The 22298-nt window shown below is 41.9% G+C and overlaps 1 protein-coding gene across 1 annotated transcript; it reads left to right on the top strand.

The window, feature by feature from the left end:
* The first annotated feature begins 543 nt into the window (after positions 1–543).
* rnf181 (ring finger protein 181) lies at positions 544–21228 on the top strand. Its single transcript, XM_072266678.1, has 5 exons — positions 544–678; positions 4557–4690; positions 8959–9074; positions 10096–10170; positions 15501–21228. The coding sequence occupies exons 1-5, from the start codon at positions 593–595 to the stop codon at positions 15558–15560; spliced, it is 471 nt and encodes a 156-aa protein (XP_072122779.1). The 5' UTR covers positions 544–592; the 3' UTR covers positions 15561–21228.
* Positions 21229–22298: the final 1070 nt, after the last annotated feature.

The raw sequence follows: 22298 nt of genomic DNA, 5'->3' as shown, positions 1-22298 counted from the left end.
CACCATCAAATTTCTGAATAGACAATGAACCCATGTACACTTCACACACAGAATGCTGGAGCCTTTCTCGGCCCGATAGATGCTGCCTGGCCTGCTGAGTTGCTCCAGCATTTTGTGTGTGTCGCTTTGATTTCCAGTGTCTGCAGATTTTCTCTTGTTTGTGATTTGATTACACCACTTCACTGTATTTTTCTTCTTTGTTCTCTTTTTGCACTGTTATCATATGTAGTAATTTATTATTTTTATTATGTATTGCAATGTACTGCTGCCGAAAAATAAACATATTTCACGATATAGGCCAGTAATTCTGAATCCTTGAACACCCTCTTAAGACCGCGTGGTTCTGTCGCTCGGCAACCTGGTTACCCTTGGAGATTGTAACCAGGTGTCTCTGATTGGTCGGCTGTGAATCACGTGGGATGTGAGGCTCCCGGACAGACGATCCTGCGCGTCAAAGAAACTTAGCTGAAGAAGTAAGGTCCCACCTACTCTCCGTTGATTTGCCGAAGACGTCGGTGGCCGACCTTGCAGATTGGATTGGTCACCCCGCCTGTCAATCATCTTACCAAGTTGTGAGCCTCACTCCGGCAAAATGACTTCGTACTTTGAGGAGCATAACTGTGAGCCGACGAATCCCGAGGAGCAGTATCGACAGAACGCGTTGTTAGAGCTGGCCAGGTAGAATTGTTAATAGCGTTTACAGCGGGGGGGAAATAGATGGTAGGTAAAATTACTTCAGTGAGATGTCACGAAGGAAACAGGCCTCAGTGTAGGCCCTGTGTCCTGCCGCCGGTATGAAATCGAACGAAACAGAAAGCGTTGTAAAAGTCTCTGCGCGGACGGAATCTTGTGCAAAACGTTGGAAAATCGTATTGAATTTTGGCAACCTTGCCGCAGGAAAGATGCTATAAATCTGGAACGATTGCATGAGGACGCAAGGGAATGAATTAAGCAGACATTTTGAGTAGGTTTGTGCTTGATGGGAGGGGAGATCTGACAGTGGTGTATAAAGTTATGAGGGCCATTGAAAGGGTGAATGCACACAGTATCCCCCCCCCCCCGGTTGGGGAATCAACGAGTAGGCATAGTGGGGGGAGATGTAATAGGAACCCATGGTCAATATACGGAATAAGCTGTTAAAGGAAGTGGTTGAGAAGTGAACAAAGCCTCAGTTTTATTTCTATTTTTGCACTACTATTCTTAATTATTTAATGTACATATATACTGTAATTTATTTATTCATTCTTCTATAGCGTGCATTGCTTTGTATTGCTGCTGTAAAAGTTAACAAATCTCTCGACATATGCCGGTGATTCTGATATTTGAAAGGGGCTTGACAGGTGCACAGAAAGGAAAGGTTTCGGAGGATATAGGCCCAATGAGACTTGCTTCAAAAGGGAATCCTGGTTAGCATGGGGCAGTAGGGCTGAAGGCCTGTTTCCGTGCTGTATTAGTCTGTGGAGTGAGCACAGGAATTAATTTTCACCTCGATGACCTTTTGTTAGAACTGAGAAATGAAACAGTCTGTGTTTCTCTGCATCGAAGTAGTGAAGAACAAGCTACCTGGAGTACATAAACAGTCCAAAGAAGCAATTAAAGTGAATTAAATAAGGCAATGCGTTGGAGAAGTTGGTGGGTTTGAATGGTGATAATTGCCTGATGGCCAGCACTCCAGGGTTTTGACGTAGGTGGATGTGAAGACGTTGGATGCACTGTTAGTGACTTTCCAAAATTCCATAGTCTCCATGATGGTAGTGCAGTGGTTAGCAGTACCAGCAACCCCGGTTCAGTTCTCACCACTGCCTATAAGGAGTTTGTACGTTCTCCCCGAGACTGCGTGGGTTTCCTCCCACAGTCCAAAGACCTACTGGTTGGTCGTTGTAGATTGTCCTGTGATTAGGCTGGGGTAAATTGGGGCCTATTGGGCAGCACAGCTGGGAGGGCCTATTCTGTGCTATATCTAAAACATTTCCATAGAGGGCTTCCAGACCGGGCTGGCAGCGGTAAGCGTAAAGGGGTTGGGTGCTTGCTGTTCTGGTTAACAACGGATGGTGCAATCCGGGTCATATTACAATCGAGGAACGTGTTTGTAGCCCGGATATTGAACTTTTTGCAGTTGGACTCCGGCCATATTCCACCGAGATGCAACACTGGGTGTTATGGGAGGTTGTTCCTGCCTGTGGCCATCGAACTTGCAGCTTCTCCTGTGGAGGGTCAGACACTCTGAGCCAATAGACTGGTCCTGGATTTAATTTCCATCTGGCATAGTTTGCATTTTGTTGTTTGATTGTTTGTGGGTTTTATATTGCTATATTTATGCTCTATTCTTGGTTGGTGCGGCTGTAACGAAACCCAGTTTCCCTCAGGATCAATAAAATATATCTATCTGTCTATCTCAATAAATAAACCAATAAAATTTGTATGTCCTTTCGGTGACTTGGTGCAGGAAACCTATGTAGGTTTTCTCCGGATGCGTTGCTTTCTTCCGAAATTCTAAAGGGGTACAGATTAGTAGATTGTGGGCATGCTACGCTGGCAGGGAAATCATGGTAACACTTTTGGATTGCCCCCAGCACCGTCGTCGGACAGTGGTGCTTGTTGACGCCAGCAACACCGTGTATCAGAAACAGGTTTGATATCACCGGCACATGTCGTGAAATTTGTTGTCTTTGCAGCAGCAGTACCTTGCAATACATAATAGAAACTGAATTACAGTAAATGTATACAGCACTTTATCATTTCCTGTCAGTCACCTTATGTGTAGGCACTTCTGTGCCTGTGCCACTTTATTGGACATACAATCAATGTATATAAGCTATCATATGTATTTATATTCTTATTTTTTTATTATTATGCTCTTTATCATCTTTCTGTGCTGCATTGGATTCAGAGTAACTATTGTTTTGTTCTCATTTACACTTGTTTAGTGGAAATGACATTAACCAATCTGAAATTGAACCTGGCCCCCTATCACCCAGTTCATTTCCCCTCTCTCACCTCCTCCATCTACCCATCTCTCTCTCTCTCGCTGTCCTCTTATTGGGATCCCTCCCCCACTTTTCCCATCTGCCCACCCCACCTCCCTTATCTGATTCTATGCTCCAGCTCTCACATCACTTCCTGCGTCACTATTTCACCTGTGCCTACCTCACCTGACTCCGTCTATTGTTTGCCAGCTCTTACCCCACTGCTTCCCCCCCACCACCACCCCCAACTGTCTCTTTATAGTGGTTATCTCATCTCCAAATATTTTAGTTCGGGAGAATTGTCTTAAATCGAAATGTTTTACCTTCCTGATGGAGATCCTGAATATTTCTACAGTGTTCTTTAGTCAATTATGGCTGTAGTTTTGATTGATTCTACTTTATCTCACTCAAATTATCCATTATCTTAAGGGGGATAGAACTTTAAAACGTATGAGCAGATTTAGGCCATTTGGCCCATCAAGCCTGCCCAACTATTCCATCATGGCTGATTTATTTTCCCTCTCAACTCCATTTTACTGCCTTCTCATAACCTTTTCCCTTACTAACCAAGAATCTATCAACCTCCACTTTTAAGTATACCCAATGACTTCACGCATCTGCTCTCTGGCAAAATAAATTCCTCCTAATCTCTGTTCTGAAGGGATGTCCCTCTATTCTGAGGCTGTGCCCTCTTCTCCTAGGCTTCCCCACTATAACATCCCCTCCACGTCCGCTGTATCTAGACCTTTTGATATTTGATAGGTTTCATTGAGACTCTTTCCCCCACCCCATTCTTCCAAACTCCAGTGTGTACAGGCCCAGAGCCCTCAAAACACTCCTTGTGCATTAACCCTTTCGTTTCTGGAATAATTCCTGTTAACCTCCTCTGAACCTTTGCTCATGCCAACTTAATACAGTCAGTAACTTGAGTTCAGGTGTGATTAGGTGTATAAGATGATGAGAGGTATTGATTGTGTGGATAGTCAGAGGCTTTTCCCCAGGGCTGAAATGGCTAACATGAGGGGGCATAGTTTTAAGGTGCTTGGAAGTAGGTACAAGGGGGATGTCAGAGGCAGGTTTTTTACACAGAGAGTGGTGTGTTGTGTGGAATGCACTGCCAGCGACAGTGGTAGAGGTGGATACAGTAGGGTCGTTTAAGAGACCCTTAGGTATATGGAGTTTTGAAAAATAGAGCGCTATATGCGGTAGGGAAATTCTTGGCAGTTTCTAGAGTAGGTTACATGGTTGGCACAACGTTGTGGGTTGAAGGGCCTATAATGTGCTGTAGATTTTCTATGATTCTATTTAAGAGCATCATTTCAGTTCATGAAAATTCAAAGGTATTCAAGTACCATAGTCAAAGATCACTCAAAAATTAATTGCAGGGAATTGCAATTTGTTAAAATGCACACTGTAAAATTTTATTTCAATTTGTGAAACTGTATCAAGTGTATGGTATTTCACTGAACAAAGGGTTTAATTGGTTGAACTTTGTTAACTGATTTTGATTTGTTTTAAGATTGGATTTCAGAAAACTGAAAAATGCTAACAAATGTAATATTCTATGTGTGTGTTTTCTTTGATTTAAAGGTCTCTTTTAGCAGGGATTGATCTAGACCTGGGACAAGTAGACTTTTCCGACTGGGATCACAGACTACCACCTGCAGCTAAGAAGGAGATTGTACAAAATCTCCCTTCTATTCCTGTAACACCAGCACAGGCAGGTAGGTCTTTCAGGCCTGTCACAGTGGTGGTTGTAATTTGCAGAATTCGCATTGCAGTATTTGAATCATGTCAATGATGGGTTGTGTCTGATTGTATGGATACCGTGTGTATTTCTGAGCATTATAGATTGGAAAGTTCTTGGTTTCATACCCTGGCATCGGTGCTGCATCTGGCCTGTATCTTATGGGCGTTGCAATGGAGAGAGAAAAAAACAGTATTTTCTTCTCATGATGAAGTGCAAGCCCTTCAGTTTGCCAGTGGAGTTCACTGCTTTTGCGATTGTGGCTGTATATATCCCTCTGAGCAACATGCACAGAACGCTCGATGAACTCAGCGGGTCAGGCAGCATTCATGGAAAGGCACTATCAGTCAAGGTGAGGGGAGGGAAAGGAGAACAGCTAGAAGGTGACAGGTGAAGCCAGGTGGGTAGGAAAGGTAAAGGGTTGGAGAGGAAAGAATCTGATAGGAGAGTGGACCATGGGAGAAAGGGAAGGAGGAGGGGCACCAGGGGGAGGTGATAAGAGGTAAGAGGCCAGAGTGGGGAGTAGAAGAAGAGGGGAGGGGGAGGGAATTTCATTTTACGAGAAGGTGAATTCGATATTTACGCCATCAAGATGGAGGTTACCCAGATGGAATACAAGGTGATGCTCATCCACCCTGAGCGTGGACTCATTGTGGCACATGAGGAGGCCGTGCACTGATGTGTTGGAAGGGGAATGGGAATCAGAACTAAAATGTTGGGCCACCGGGAAGTCCTGCTTTTGGCGGATGAAGCAAAGGTGCTCAATGAAGCGGTCCCCCAATTAACAATGGGTCTCACCAATGTAGAGGAGGTCGCTTCAGGCAGAATGGACACAATAGATGACCCCAACAGATTCGAGGATGAAGTGTTGAAGATGTTTGTTAGAACCTCAGTTAACGGGCTGCATGGTAGCATAGTAGTTAGCACAATGCTCTACAGTACAAGTGACCCAGGTTAATTTCAAATTGCCTGTTTTCTCCCACAATCCAAAGATGTACTGGTTGGTAGGTTAATTGATCATTGTAAATTGTCCTGTGATGAATCTAGGATAAAATTTGGGGGATTGCTGGGCGTTGTGGTTCAAAGGGCTGGAAGGGCCTATTTCATGCCCTATGGTGCCTATAAAAAGTATTCCCCCCCTTCCCCCCCCCCCCCAGAAGTTTTCATGTTTTATTGTTTTACAACATTGAATCACAGTGGATTTAATTTGGCTTTTTTGACACTGATCAATAGAAAAGACTCTTTCGTGTCAAAGTGAAACAACTTTCTACAAATTGATCTTTCTTTATTAATCTTTTTATTTGAAGAAAACATATATACAGACAAGGGGAGAATTATCTCAAATATATATATCAACAACAATATAAACAAAAGATGAAATAGATATTATCATAATCATACATAGTAATAAGCAAATATGCAATATATAATAAAAAAGGACAACTAATTCTCTTCTTATCAATTCATAAAGAGAGGGGGAAAAACTTCAAATTTAAAATGAAGGGGAATAAAAAGCCCATTGCACTAAAAAAAAAGAAAAAAAGGGACCGGGTAGTCCATTCGGAGAATACAACCAAGAAAAAAAGGAAATACTTTCTGATCAAATCTAAAACTTTGGAAAAAAAATAAAGTAATTAGAAGAGTAATAAATCAAATCAAATGAAAATATAAAATAAACAGGAATATTTCCTGCTTCCAATGGGATAATCCCAAAAATTGCCGTAAGTAAATTAGGTTGTAAATCCAAATTTAAGACCTTTGATAGCATTTTAAAAACGTCTCTCCAAAAATTATCTAGCTTTATACACGACCAAAACATATGAGTTAAAGTGGCCACCTCAATATTACATCTGTCGCAAATAGGATCAATATTGGAAAAAATACGCACTAGTTTATCCTTTGACATCTTTACTGGGAGCTCCTCTTCCTTTTTTGTTTTCTAAGATTAATAGACAAGATTTTAATCCCATTATTAAACATACATTAAGAATTTGGTTTCAGATTCGTAGATTTTTCGAGTTAAATAATTTTATTCTTTCTAGTAATATCCATCTTAATTTCTTTTTAAACCATCAGTTTTGGATAAGGCCTTTCTAGTTTGGAAAACCAAGGGAATAATAACTTTTTCAGATTTGTTTTTAGGGATTGTTTAATGTCTTTTTCTCAGTTAGTGGATAAATATGATTTATCTAATGTACACTTTAGATATTTACAAATTAGGAAGTTTTTACGTGGTTTGTTGCCAAATTGCCCTTCTGTTTATCCACCTAATTTGACATGCTCTCTTTCAGTTTAAAACATTTCAAAAAGGGTTGATAGCTATAATCTATAAATGGTTATTGAATTCACGAATGATATCCAATGATAAAGTTAAACATGCTTGGGAATCGGAATTTCAAAGGTCATTTTCAGATAATCAATGGAGTAATATTTTTCATTTGGTTAATAGCTCATCTATTTGTGCCCGTCATTCCTTGATATAGTTCAAGGTAGTGCATCCGGCCCATATGTCAAAGGATAAACTAGCATGTAATTTTTCTACAAATTGATCTAAATTTATTACAGTTATAAACACAAAATAATGAATTGCATAATTACCCTCCAAGTCAGTATTTAGGAGTTGCAATTTTGGCAATAGTTACAGCCTTGAGTCTGTGTGGATAGGTTTGCACGTCTGGGCACTGCTATTTTTCCCCATTCTTTACAAAACTGCTCAAGCTCTGTCAAATTCCACAGAGATTGTGAGTGAACAGCCTTTATCCAGTCCAGCCACAAATTCTCAATTGGATGGGGTCTGGACACTGATTTGACCACTCCAGGACTTTAACTTTTTTTTTTAAGCCATTCTTGTGTGGCTTTGGCTTTATGCTTGGGATCTTTGTCTTGCTGGTAAACAAATCTTCTCCCAAGTCGCAGTTCCCTTGCAGACTGCATTGCGTTTTCCTCCAGGATTTCCCTGTATTTTGCTGCATTCATTTTACCTTCTACCTTCACAAGCCTTCCAGGTCCTGCTGCAGTGAAGCATCCCCACAGCATGATGCAGCCACCACCATGCTTCATGGTAGGGATGGTGTGTTTTTGATAATGTGCTTTGTTTGGCTTATGCCAAACATAGCATTTAGTCTAGCCAAAAAGCCTCAATGACAACATCCAGTGGCTCTGACCTCAACAATAATGAAGTGTTTTGAGCAGCTGGCTATGGTTCACTTTAACTCCCATCTTCCTGCTATATTGGGTCCTTTCCAGTTTGCATACCGCTTAGATCAGTCAAATGATGATATTATAGCCTGAGCGCTCCACTCCATCCTGTCCCACTTGGAAAATGGTACCTCATATTCCAGGACCCTTTTTAAACTTTAGCTCAGTGTTCAATGCAATCATCCCTCAGAAGGTGGTGGGTAAACTGTGCTTACTGGGTCTGGACACCTCTCTCTGTAACTGGATCCTGGACTTCTTGGCAGAAAGGCCACAGTCAGCCTCTGTTGGCAGAAACATCTCTAGCTCCATCACAGAGAGTAGTGGGTGTGTGGAATGCACTGCCAGTGGTAGAGGTGGATAGAATAGGGTCTCTTAAGAGACCTCTTAGATATGTACAAACGTACATGGAGCTTAGAAAAATAGAGGGTTATGTAGCAGAGAAGTTCTGGGCCTTTTCTAGAGTAGGTTACATGGTCAGCACAATATTGTGGGCCAAAGGGCCTGCAATGTGCTGTAAATTTCTATGTTCTAAAATTGGAAAGGCATGAAGAAAAATAATTTTCAAAGAAATGGCAAAGAGACAGGGGAATTAAACTGATGGAGTTACTTTATTAGGGCCTGTTGCATGTTCTCCTACACCATAACAACTTTAAATTTGATAGTATTCAACAATTACTGGATGCTAATTAAGAGAATTGTGTACAGATCAAGTCACCACACTCCAGGAAGCCTGTGGTAAAATTAGAACAAATGCAGAAGAGGTACTGCAGAGTACTTTCACCTTAACAAAAGATTTCACTGCACTTTCACTAGAGCAATTACAGAAAGGCAATAAATGCTGGCTTACTGGCAATGGCTCATATAATGGATTTTTAAAAAATCTGATAATAGTCATGGAATGAAAAATGCATCTTTGTCTTGCACTGTGATGTTACCCACCCACCAGCTCAGTAATTCCAGGTTTCATTTCGCTGAGAAGTGACATCAAAGTGTGTAGCCAAGTGTTTTTATGGTGTATTATAATAAATATTATGTCTTTTATTTCAGACAAGGGCCTCAAATGCCCTGTTTGCTTATTAGAATTTGAGGAAGAAGAGGTTGTGAAGAAAATGCCATGTGACCACTACTTCCATTCTGATTGTATTTTGCCCTGGTTAGGAAAGGTAAGAGTGTGCACGCATCAATCTTCTTTCTCCTCCTCCTCATCCTGAGATTTAACATATAATTGTACAATTCAATTTGTTTTTTTTTAGCTTTACTGACATTTTTAAGGGTGCAGTCTCTTAGGGTGGCTAGAAAATCACTAACCTCAACTCTTCCTGCTTTTGGAGACATCCATCTTTTGGGAGGGTTCTTTCCTTAAACTTTTCCTTTTATGTATTTACCAATGACCACTTACATTTTTCTACAGCATCATCTATTCTGTTCATTCATTTGTAAGTGCCATGTTGTATGAAGTAGGTGATCATGGTCTATCCATGACCATGACTGTTCTTGGCAAGTTCTTCTACAGAAGTGGTTTGCCATTGCCTTTCTCTGGGCAGTGTCTTCACAAGGCATGGTAGTGTGGTGGATAGCACAGTGCTTTATAGTTCCAGTGATCCAGGTTCAATTCCCAACACTGCCTGTAAGGAGTTTGTATGTTCTCCCTGTGAACACATGGGTTTCCTCTGGTGCTCTGGTTCCTTCCCACGTTCCAAAGACGTACTGGTCAGTAGATTAGTTGGTGATTGTAAATTGTCCCGTGATTGGGCTAGGATTAAGTTGGCAGTTTGCTGGGAAAGGTCTACTCCTAAATAAGACAGGTGACCCCAGCCATTATCAATACTCTTTAGAGATTGTCTGTCTGGAGTCAGTGATCGCATAATCAGGACTTGTGATATGTACCAGCTGCTCATATGGCCATCCATTACTTGCTCTCATGGCTTCACATGACCCTAATTCGGGGTGGGGGAGGTAGGGGGCGGAGCTTAGCAGGTGCTACGTCTTGCCCAAGGGTGACCTGCAGATTAGTAGAGGGAAAATGTTTGTTTACATAAGTTTAAATCACATCCTTCTGCCACATCTAAACAGTTGACGTTTATTCTTCTCTAGAGATGCTGCCTGATCTGCTGAGTTCCTCCAACATTCTTAAATTGATTTACTGCAGAAATTCCCTAACCATTGAAAACTTATTTCTTGCAGACCAATTCATGCCCTTTGTGCAGACTTGAATTACCCACTGACAATGAAGAGTATGAAGAATACAAGCAAGAGAAGGTAAGATGAGAAACGTACAGCACACGTCAAAGATCTGAAATAAAAATAAACTGCAGGAAATACCCACAGACTTGTCTGTTCACATGTTCAGTAATTGACCTTTCATCAAAGCTGCAAAATTAGAGGACAGTTATAGAGTCATTACGGCACAGAATCAGGCCATTCAGCACATCTAGTCTGCCAAATTTATTCAGCCTAGTCCTATTAACCCACACCTTGACCGTAACCCTCCAAACCCCTCCCGGCTACGTACTTATACAAACATCTCTTAAATGTTAAAATCAAGCTTGTATCCACTATTTCTGCTCAACCCACACTCACACCACCGTCTGTGAAGAATTTCCCCTTAAGTAGTTCACCTTTCACCCTTAACCTGTAACTTCTAATTTCACCCAACCTCAGTGGAAAACTCCTACCTGCATTAACCCTATACTCAATTTTGTATACCTTTATTGAATCTCCCCTCATTCTCCTGAACTTCAGGGAATGAAGTCCTAACTTGTTGAACCTTTCCCTGTAACTCAGTTGCTGAAATCCCGGCAAATAAAGGATTTATGGACCATGGCTCTTATGGAAATAGAGTAAGCAGAAGGGATACAAGAGGTACTGAGGATTCTGGAAATCTAGAGCAATATACACAATGTACCAGAGGAGCTCAGCAGGTCAGGCAGCATCTAAACAGTCAACGTTTTGAGCCAAGACCCTTCATCAGAAGTAGAAAGCATAGAAAGAAAGGTCTTTGATCAGATGAAATCCACGTGAGGATAAATGACAGAAGGGGTAATGCCACAGTACAAAATGGGACAAGAAATAAACAGAAAATGAGCCCAGAAGTGTAAAAAGCTAAAAAGTACAATGACTAGCAACAGCTGAAAAATTGGAGACCATGAATGTGATTTGAAATTTCTGACAGCAGTACGGAGTTTGGGAGGTTGCAAAGTAGCAAATTGAAAGATGAATGAATTTACTGGAGTTTTTACCTCCTACCCCTTCTCTCTTCTTCCACTCCCCACTCTTGACTCCCCTCTTACCTCTTACCTGTCTATCACCTCCCCGCAGTACCCCTCCTCCTAACCTTTTACCCACTGTTTACTGTCATCTCCTATCAGATTCCTCCTCCTTCCGCCCTTTACCTCCCTGCGTCCTCCCTCCCCCACCCACCTACCTGCCCCCTCACTTGGCTTTCCCTATCATTTTCTAGAATGTACTCCTACCCCTCCTCCCCCACCTTATTCTTGTGTATCCCCCCCCCTTCCTTTCCAGTCCTGATGAAGGATCTCAGCCCAAAAGGTTGATGGTTTATTCCCTCTGTAGATGCTGTCTAACCTACTGAGTTCCTCCAGCACTTCGTATGTGTTACTGGTGCTTCATTAAGTTTCATATGAATATTGACTGAATCCAGGGAAGATATGGAGATAACAGAAAGAGTTGCTAAGTCAAAGTACAGTTATTATCAATGTACATATACTGTACATCACCATATACCACATTGAGTTCATTTCCTTTAAGGGATTTAGAGGAAAATAAATACAGTAGTATTTATGGAAAAATTATACATGAACAAAAGCAACCATAGTAAGCTTGATGTCACAAAAACAAAGGATCAAGGAATTTGGCAAAGCAAACTGTGTTTGGTCTCCCCGGTGTAGAGAGGCAGTACATGAACATGATGCACTAAATTTAAATAATCACCCTTTCTCCTGGAAGTAGAGTCTGGGGCCCCGTATTGAGGGTATTTAGTGCCTGTTGCGCCACTGGTGATTAGGGCAGCAATGAAGCTCCTCCATCTCTTACGGTGTTCAGGGCTTCCTTCATCATGTCAGTAACTTCCTCTTGGTTTTCACTGCTGTCAGTTATGCAAGTCCCGGGTGGAGACTCAGGAATACCGTCGCACTCGGGTGCAGAAGGATTCTTCATTGCTGCTTCCATAACAATTTTGTTTTACCAGTCAGTGTTGTTAGCCCTGAGCTGAACCCCTGAACTTGGAGGACCGGTAGACCACCCTTAATCTGGCCTCTACCCTTTGACCTGTTTGGTATAGGTGACCCTACCAAAAGCCAAAGCATAAAACCCCAATGTAGTTCTCTGGGTTATTGAGGCACATAAGCCTCCAAATCATGACCTCTTGGAGGCTATTGTGGGTAGGCAGGATCAAAAGGGGTTGGTGTTTCATTTCCAATAAGATGCTATGCACAAAGGGGAGAGCAATTAGAAAAAGGAAAGGTACGTCACATCCGGAGTTTCTCCGGTTAGCGGACGATTTCCCTCCATGCCTCTCTGACGTAGTGGAGAACCGCGTACGAGGCAAGTTACAGCAGAGGTTTGCCATTGCCTTCTGCTGGTTGAGTTTCCAAAGAGATCACCAGCTCGTAACCCAGCACGGATGGAAAGTGTGCAGGGGGAGCCGGCTGGCTGGATTTGAACCTGGGACCTTTCGTCCCGAAGTCTGACGCTGATGCCACTACGCCATCAGCTGGGTCAATTAGGGAAGTGCAATAAATGCTGGCACTTTACAGATGTACTCACGTTTATTAATCCAAGGTAATGTTTTATAGGTTGTAGATAGTGTGCTTGTGGAGGAGGGAATGAATATAAAAGATAGTTCTTTTGTTCTTCATGTCCCATGTCGTATGACGTGGGCAATCATGGTTCTTCCATGACTATGATTGTTCTTGGCAAATTTTTCTATGGTGGTGGTTTGCTATTGCCTTCTGGGCAGTGTCTTTACAAGATGGGTGACCCCAGCCATTATCAATACTCTTCAGAGATTCTGCCTTATGTCAGTTATCACATAAGCAGAACTTGTGATATGCACTAGTTGCTTGTATGACCACCCACTGCCTGCTCCCACGGCTTCACATGACCCTGATGTCAGTGGGGGGGGGGTGAAGTGTGCTAAGCAGGGGTTTCACCTTAACAGTGACCTGCAGACTAGCAGAGGGAAGGAGTGCCTTACATCTCCTTTGGTAGAGATGTATCTTCACACCACCACCCGCAGTATTGAATTTTGTTGTGTGGAGTATCATTATTGACATGTAAACCAGTCTCAGTGGGGTGTAACATTTGGCTTTCAAACTGTGGAATACAAATCGATAGACACTGCATCACCCTACAAATCCAACTCCAACCACCCCAGAGCTGAGAATATGATGTGCGTGTGAGCGTGTCTCTCTCTCTGTCCTTTTCTTGGAGTAGATTAGGAAACTGCCATTTTCCTGGATAAATTTGAACACAATGCCCACTTCAGTATTACATTACTTCCCACATTTCAAAGATGTATGATTTGGGATTAGTAATCTGGGCATATTATGTTGTCAATACTTATGGACTGTTCCCAACACAATCCTCACTGATTTGACCTGTTGCAAATGATGCATTTCACTCGGTTTCAAGGTTCATGTGACAAATAAAGCTAATCTGTACTCCTTGTCTGGCATTTGTGCAGCCTCCCAAGTGGGAATGCACTGTGGATAGGGGTAATAGGATTAAAATACCTACTTGTTCTCATGAATAAAATTTGTGCTTAATCCGCTAACGTGCAATTAAGCAATGTATTATTGAAGGATGTGATTTGTTATCTACCTCTGTAAAGAGTCATTGTCCAGAAATATTGTTTCTTGTTCTATCCACAACTGCTGCCTTATTTTGGAATAAAATATAACACTTTTTATTTCACATTTTTAGAATCTAAAGTATTTTGCTTTTTTTTAAATTTTTACTTCATGGGGTGTTTCTAATGTCTTAAGTCTACCTGTGGGGGGAAAAGAACTTAATCATCTCATTTATGTATTTGTATGTCGAATGCAGTAAGGAATGAAGTTAACTTGTGGCACATACTCTGAAGATTTGGTACAACTCTATTTTTGATCAGCAACATGTATTCACAATTAAAAGTTTACTTCCAAACACAGTGAGAGCCTTGCTGTGGTGAATTGATTAGAACTTTTTAAATGATTATTTTTGCTTGTTAGGATGTCAGCATGTTGTATTGGATAAAAGAGTGGATCTTTTGTAGATGACACCATGTCATTAATACTTTTATGGCAGTATTAGATGGAAGGCATGCATTTTTGAATATTGAAATCAGAAGTTTAGGCTATCTCATTCTCCTCACATAAAAATCCTTAGAACAAATCACAACTTAATCTGGAATAAGACTTTTAACTGACTTAAGACCATAAAGCATGATTTGACCTTGCAGTCCATCAAGTCTGCTCCCCCATTCCATCATAGCTGACTTATTTTCCCCCTCAACCTCATTCTCCTGCCTTCTCCCTGTAACTTTTGATGCCCTTACTAATTGAGAAGCTATCAAGGTCTGCTTTAAATATACCAAATGACTTGGCCGCCACAGCCATCAGTGGCGATGAATTCCACAGACTCACTACCTTCTGGCTAGAGAAATTCCTCTTCATTTTTGTTCTAGAGGGAAGTTGTTCGGGACTTGGCCATTGGAGTCAGTGATGCTGCTATCAGACTGTTCTTGATCCTGAACTCTTGTACGTTTATATCAAAGTACATTTTCTGTCCCTTTGACTCTCAGTATTTCTTACAAGCGCTGTCCAACTTGAAGATTGCCAATTACAATAACCTTTTAAGAATATCTATTCTAATTTGGTGAATAAATGCACTGTCTTGGCCTTGATGTGCTTGTTAGCCTACTCCCCACAGCTTATCAACTTGTATGTTTTTAAAACAAAAAAAAACTCTTGGTGTTCAGTCCGAAATGTAGTTAGGTCAGGTCTTCTGGAACCAGTTGCAAATCCCGTCTGAGTAGCATAGTCTTGTGGCTGAAACGTGCCACATCAAATAAATTAAAGTTATCATTAATGAGAAACTTTCCCTGGTGGAGGACTTTTAAGTTAAGGATAATCAGAAGCCGTAGAGGAGAATGATCTGAACTCCAATTTGCTTATCAGACCATATATTAGGTAACTGGGGCTGGGAGCAAATGCAACTGACTGACCCTTTGTAGTCAAGGGATCAGGCCACCAATAGACCCAACATACCAAAATGGCACAGGAGAATGGTGATTCTTCGTATGCAACTCTGTATTTTTGTTCTCTTTTCACACTACTTACTTGATATGTATTTCTTACTGTAATTTAGTTGTGTTTATGTATTGCAGTGTACTGCTGTAGTTAAAAACAATAAATTTCATGACATATGTCGATGAAAATAAACCTGATTCTGAGCATCGGAGGAGCCGGGTGTAGAGAACAGTGAGGGTATGCGAGGCCCCTATAGCAAATTTTGATACGGATTGTTGACATATTGGAGCACTGCAGAGTAATGACTGCAAAATGATTTTTTAAAAATTATACCTACAGGAGCGAAGAAAAGAGAAAGAGCAGCGTTTGGAAAATTTGCACGATGCCATGTACACGTGACCACCAGCAGGTGGCCTTCCTGGAAACATTCTGATCTTCAATGTTCAAAGTAAATTTGTTATCAAAGTACGTATATATCACAATATACCACCCTGAGATTCATTTTCTTGCCCAGGCGTTCACAGAACGAAGAAATAACACAGAATCAATGAGGAAGTACACACAATGAATAACAGCCAATGTGCAAAAGAAGACAAATTATACAAATAGAAATGAAAACAAATAATGATTATAAATAAATAATTCTGAGAGCATGAGTAGTAGAATCCTTGAGAGTGAGTCCATAGGTTGTGGAATCAGTTCCATGTTGAGTGAAGTTATCCTCTCTGGTTCAGGAGCTTGATGTTTGTATGATAATAATGGTTCCTGCACCTGGTGGAGGCTCCTGTACCTCCTGCCCAGTGGTGGTAGTGAGAAGACATCATGGCCTGAATGGTGGGCGTCCTTGCGAATGTTCTTCTGGTAGCACTCCTGCTTTGGTCTGGGCTTGCCTGGCTTCCAGTCTGCGTGGATTATATAGTGGCCGTGTCGGCTCCTTGAACATGTACTAACAGGCACTGTTTTCCCCTGTCTTCAACAAAAAATGCAGAACAAGGATCAATAGCAGCTACACACAGCATGTTTTATAAAATTATAGAACTACACTTCATCTCTTTTTGCTTGTGCAGGAATACAACTATTGTTCTCATTGTGACTGGTTCTTCCTGTGGTGCCATTGCTTCATAAACTTTGTTTTAAATAGTTTAGAAATGTTAATTAAGATACTTTTTAAAATTGTTGCTTTTTATTATACCTTTTTTGTACAAAAATGCATGTATAAAAGTTGACATTGGGGCAATGCACCTTTGTCCATGTGTGACATAGATTGAGAAATTTTTTTTTCTCTGTTTCCCTGCCATCAATGTTTCTTACATGGTTCAGGGCATAGTTTTCCAGTTTCCAGATACATTAGTGAGGTGTGAAGCAACGTGGGTTCTAAAGTGGCCCGCCATGTTGACAGAACACGTTTGGCCCCAGACGCACTGTAGTCGTCAAGTTGCCACTTTAAATTACATTCATAATCACTTTGGATCTGTTGAAGTAATATTTTATGTCAAAACTAATTGTAAAACTTAAAAGACCAAAAACACATGCTTAAAATAATTAAAATATTAATTGAACCAAATATTTTTGCATTACACTTGGTAATTCTTCCATTTATATCAGCGGTCCTCAACCACCGGGCCGCAAGGCATGTGCTACCGGGCCGCGAGGAGACGATATAATTTGGCGATAGGAGCAGCTGCACCTTTCCTCATTCACTGTCATGCCCACCGTTGAGCTTGAACGCACGCGAGGTCATTACCTGCGTGTCATCCATGTCAGCAGGGGAAGGAGATCAACTCCTCGAGCTTGCAAATGACGGCGGGCTGAAAAGTATGTTTGACATAACATCTCTGCCGGCATTCAGGATCAAAGTCAAGGCTAAATATTCTGAGATAGTCAGGAAAGCACTGAAACCATTGCTTCCATTTCCAACATATCTCTGCAATGAATGCAACGAAAACTAAATTGCGGAATAGACTGGACATAAGGAACCCCCTTCAAGTATCGCTGTCTCCCATCACCCCTCAATAGGACAGTGTTGTTGCAGGGAAACAAGCCCAGGGCTCCCACTGATTCAGCAATATTGGTGCGTTGCAATGATTTTAGATGTTCATACGAGGAAAATATGTGCTGTGGTGTTTGATATCCAAACGTTACTTAAAACATTATGATGCTATTATAAGTGATTTATATAACCATGTAACAATTACGGCACGGAAACAGGCGGTCTTGCCCCTTCTAGTCCGTGCCGAACGCTACTCTCACCTAGTCCCACCGACCTGCACTCAGCCCATAACCCTCCATTCCTTTCCTGTCCCTATACCCATCCAATTTTTCTTTAAATGATAATATCGAACCTGCCTCTACCACTTCTACTGGAAGTTCGTTCAACACTTCAAGCTCCCCTGTCCTCCCCTGATAATTGTCTTATCGCTATATTCATGCAAGGAAAATATGCGCTGTGTGTTTAATATTAAATTTGTTAGATAAACCCTTTTAGAAACGAAATTGAGTGTATTAGCCACTTATCACCGATATTCCGGTCGTGATTAACACCTCCCCCCCCCCCCCACCGCCGCTGCTGCCGACAACAGATTCGGCAAAAACAATTTTTAAGAAATCGGCACGTAAACGCATGCACAAGTTACGCATGTGCACTGGTGCCCGCGCAAGGCTTCATGGTCATTGTAGTCTTTCCTGGGGTAAACCCAATGTATTTGACTGCTACTCTTGTACATTGGCAACCCTACCCCCCCGCCGGTCGACCAGTCCGCAGTACGAAAAAGGTTGGGGACCCCTGATTTATATCTCAGAGATGAACAGATAAAGATGTTTGCATTCCACAAGGCATCTACGAAGAGCATACAGATTCTCCACAGCTCTTCCTTTGAACAACATGCTGTTGCTATGTCCTCTGCTCAGGAATAGCCTAGTTTAAGCCAAATCGTGATAAAGATGGGCCCAAGAATTGTATTGGGAGGCCATGTAATCATTTCTTGCCCAATCAGTTATTGATTATTTGATACATATTTCCCCTTTCCCTTTACTAGGAATGATTTTGTCCTGGGAATGTTTCTTCTAGTCACATGGGAGAGAAGGTAGTATACAGTAATCCTGATAAAGGGTCTCAGCCCAAAGCCTCCACAGTTTATTCCTCTCTGTAGATGCTGCCTGATCTGCTCAGTTCCTCCAGCATTGTGTATGTTACTCTGCAGTTATCAGCAGTTTAGTTCACGTGACATTGCTGACTTTTGTATGGTACGGTATTTGTCAATGTGGAGCAGTGAATGAGTTTGTTAATCTGGTAGGACCAAAGGATGTTGGGAATAGGGGGGGTGAAGTGCTGTGGGACAGGTAGGAGACAGGTGGCAGAGAAGGAGTGCCAGGGTGGGGGATGGTTCGGGTGCAAATACACCCAGCCCTGAGGCACCAGGCTAGGTAATTGGTTTATTTGATCACTACAGAATGTCTCTCTGGTGATTCCCACTCCCTTCTCCTTTTCCCAACCGTAATTCCTCTCTCCCTGTCTCCTTCCTGCTCACAATAGACACTCCCAGTAGAATCAGGTTTAGTATCACTCACATATGCCATGAAATTTGTTTTTTTTTTGTGTGGCAGCAGTATAAGGTAATACATGAAATTACTACAGTACTGTGCAAAAGTCTTGGGTACCATAGCTATGTATGTATGCCCAATACTTCTGCACAGTACTGTCTAAGAAGCACATCTCGAGGCAAATCACAAGCAATATCGAGGGAAACTTTTAATCACTCTATTTGATGCTGAGATGCATCGTAGGATGCGCTGGGACACATCATCAGGGATGTAACCTGGCGTTAGCGGGTGTTTCAGGTCTTTCAATATCCAGGTGACCCAGCCAGGGTTGATTTGGCCCTGGCATGTCTTCCAGCAGCATTATTTGCTCTACAGAAGACAAAGCTGAACTGTATTCGACTGCAGATTTCTGTAACAATCATGGACTCATGATCTTGGGCTGTATTTTTGGTGTGACTCTATTTTACTGATATTTTGTACGTGCTTGCTATTTTATGTGTTACATATGCTTTATTCTGTGTTTGACTGTTGGTACTATGTGTTCCACTTTGGCCCTGGAGTAATGCTGTTTCATTTGGCTGTATTCATGGCTATTCATGTATGGTTGAATGACAGTTGAACTTGAACTTGGTCCACAGATCACACCTCTTGAGCCACAGTCATCTGGAGGTACGTTCAGCAACCTCTGGGACGGTCCTGATGGCTCTCAGTCCTTGTAATGCCAAGGAGAGAATGTTCACCATGATGTCTTCCATGAAAGTTCTGATTTTAGGGGGGGAGGAGGGAAGGGAGCTGCTGCACACTAGAGGGCGTCTACACTCCACTTGGGTTGCCTTAACCTGCTGTACATCTGCTTATAATGCCCTTCCCGAGCCAATGCCAGCCTAATGTGGTTGTTTCTGAGGAGAGACTCAATCTGAAGTTCCTGTAGTAGTCTAGGATGAGATCCCTTATCTTCCTTGGAACATGATGTCAGTTCAGCACGATCTCCACCAGCTTGTGTGGTAATGACCGGTACATGTTGGCAAGGTCTAGCCACAGTAGGATTAGGTCTCCCTTTCCTTCGTGCTGGGGACCCATGCCCATGTGATCCAGGCATCTTGGCACTCTGGGAATCCCTCCTTTCTGTACAGATGTATCAGTGTAGCCATTTTTGAGGGAAAAAAAACTCAGGCGACAGGAAGCAATACTGAAAAATATCTTCCCTTCCACACTGAGCAGCAAATGGATCTAAACTGTTCATTGTGCTTGGAGTTCTCTTGGGAATGCAGACTCCCTTTGCACACCTCCACTAGTCAAAATGACCTTTCACTATGTCAGATAACCCTATCTTTTCTGAAGGTGTAGATCCGTCTCTAGTTTGGTGCATGCGAGGTGCCCGCTATGCTTCTGTCCTAGCAACTGCTTGGTGAATCCATTGGGGTTCACAATAAAGGCAGCTCATTTTGTGGCTCACTCTCTTCCCTGTCTCCTATGCCATTCTGCCCTGTGCAGTGCCATAAGCATATGATTTACAGAGCTCAGCAAGTGTTGGTTTCTCTTCTTCACTTGTTCCCCCACCCCTGCCTGTACTGTTTAGTCAGGGATTGGAGCTCCTGATCAGCTGGAGTATTTTGGCTGCCCCATGGTTCATTGTATAGGAGACTTTGCTGGTTTTCTTCTCCACTAAGCCAAATCTCTAAGTAGCAAAGCTGACAGTGATAGCTGACGTGTTCTGCAGGTAACTACATCTTTTGGCTATTGCTTCAATGATATGGACTGCATCCTCAAACTGTAGTCACTCCCTCCGATGGCTTGTTGGAGGCCACATAACCTGCCAGTGATTTGCTACTCTGCCTGGAGTGAGAGTTTCTGGCACTTGAAGGTTCTGGGCACTGTGGGCTCCTACTGCATCTCACCAGAAATGAATCGTAAGCACTGTGTTGCTCTCTCCCGCTCCAGGCACTTCATCTTGGCCTGATAGATTTTTATGCCAAGCAGGTTCGTGCAAACCTTGCCACAAATGCATCTGTCACTTTTAATTGATGATCTGTTCGCAAAAGTTGACATTCTTGAGTCCATCCTGGCAAAGTGCTGATCCTCCCCTCCCTCTTGGGCCCCTGGGGTTATGTCTCAGTAGGTCTGTCCATAGCTTATAGGGTTTCTTCCTCTCGGAAGATGCAGGTTGGGCTGCTAGCCCTCCCCCCAGTTGCCGTCTTTCTGAGCTGTCAGCTGCCTCTCCAGTAGTCACCAACCTGTTCTTTGTTGTCACCAAGACTGATACAAATCTGAAAGGAAAATTGCTAAAGAAACTCCATCTTTTAAGTTAATTGTGTTTAGCCTTGGTATTCTTATTTCACAATTTTATCTTTGCAATTACTTTGGATCTGTTTAAATAATGTATTATAAAATCAAATTTAATTGTAAAAGTTAAATGGCCAAAAACAAATATACTTAATAAAAACATTAAATAAATCAAATAAAAACTTTGCTTTAATTTTGGAATCTTTTTGGGAGGGGGTAAAGTCAATTCTATGCAAAATGCTAACCATTACTATAAATGATGGTTGTGTCAGACTAGACTTTTAACAAGTTCTGCTTTGTTGTAATTATAAAAACTTTTTCTAATGAAATTTAATTTTTATTTGCTTTTATTTAGCGATACAGCACGGTAACATCTGACCAATTAATTAACTAACCTGTACGTCTTTGAAATGTGGGAGGAAACCAGAGCACCCAGAGGAAACCCCAGAGCCACAGGGAGAACGTACAAACTCCTTATAGACAGTGATGGGAAAAGAACCTGGGTTGCTGGCTCAGTAATAGTGTTACGCTAACTACTACAGGGGAAGAAGGATAACATTTTTCTTTCAGGAAGCAAGGGTATTATCTGCATTGAGTTGTTCTTCACATTGAAAAATGGACTATTCTCATAACCACATTATAAATTGCAAAGTAGTGCAATCACTCAAGTTGAGTCTGATGTTCTCCTAATGTAGGGAGTTTTCTATTGGTGGGTCCTCAGGATTCACACATTCTGGTGCCAGAGATGGTATGACTAAGTGGTGGCTGTGGTTAGCGGTTGGGTCTACTGGTTGTTCATTCTCTTCTTTTGCAGCTGCTGCTTGTTCCCTGCGACACAAAATGCGGAAGTCGATCTCATGTAGCACAGGTCCCTCTTGAATAGATTTTCTCCAGGTGTACCTATTGAATACGATGTCTAAATTGGAAAGTACATAGGAAATAAGGTTAAAATCTTTATAGAAACAGAAACCAGTAGTATCCTAGCTATTAGTTATAGTCATAGAAAAGTAAGCACAGAAACAGGCCCTTTGGCCCATCTAGTCCATGCTGAATTTAAACTGCCTAGTCCCATCAGCCTGCACTGGGACCATAACTCTCCATATCCCTACTGTCTATGTACCTATCCAAACCTCTCTTAAACTTTGAAATCTAGCTTGCATGCGCCATTTGTTCTGGCAGCTTGTTCCACGCTCTCAAGACCTTCTGAGTGAAGAATGTTCCCCCTAAACTTTTCACCTTTCATCCTTAACCCATGACCTCTAGAAGTAGTCCCACTTAACCTTGGTGGAAAAAGCCTGCTTACATCTACTCTAT

This window comes from Mobula birostris, chromosome 8, assembly GCF_030028105.1.
Source record: "Mobula birostris isolate sMobBir1 chromosome 8, sMobBir1.hap1, whole genome shotgun sequence".
In the NCBI taxonomy this organism is placed as follows: Eukaryota; Metazoa; Chordata; class Chondrichthyes; order Myliobatiformes; family Myliobatidae; genus Mobula; species Mobula birostris.
Note: the sequence above shows the minus strand (reverse complement) of the source record. Positions and strands in the feature narration are given on the sequence as shown.

Coding starts and splice junctions, on each gene's coding strand:
- rnf181 (XM_072266678.1), top strand. CDS start 593: ATGACTTCGTACTTTGAGGAGCATAACTGTGAGCCGACGAATCCCGAG. Junction 679..4,556: donor GCGTTGTTAGAGCTGGCCAG/GTAGAATTGTTA, acceptor TTTGATTTAAAG/GTCTCTTTTAGCAGGGATTG. Junction 9,075..10,095: donor TTTTGCCCTGGTTAGGAAAG/GTAAGAGTGTGC, acceptor TATTTCTTGCAG/ACCAATTCATGCCCTTTGTG.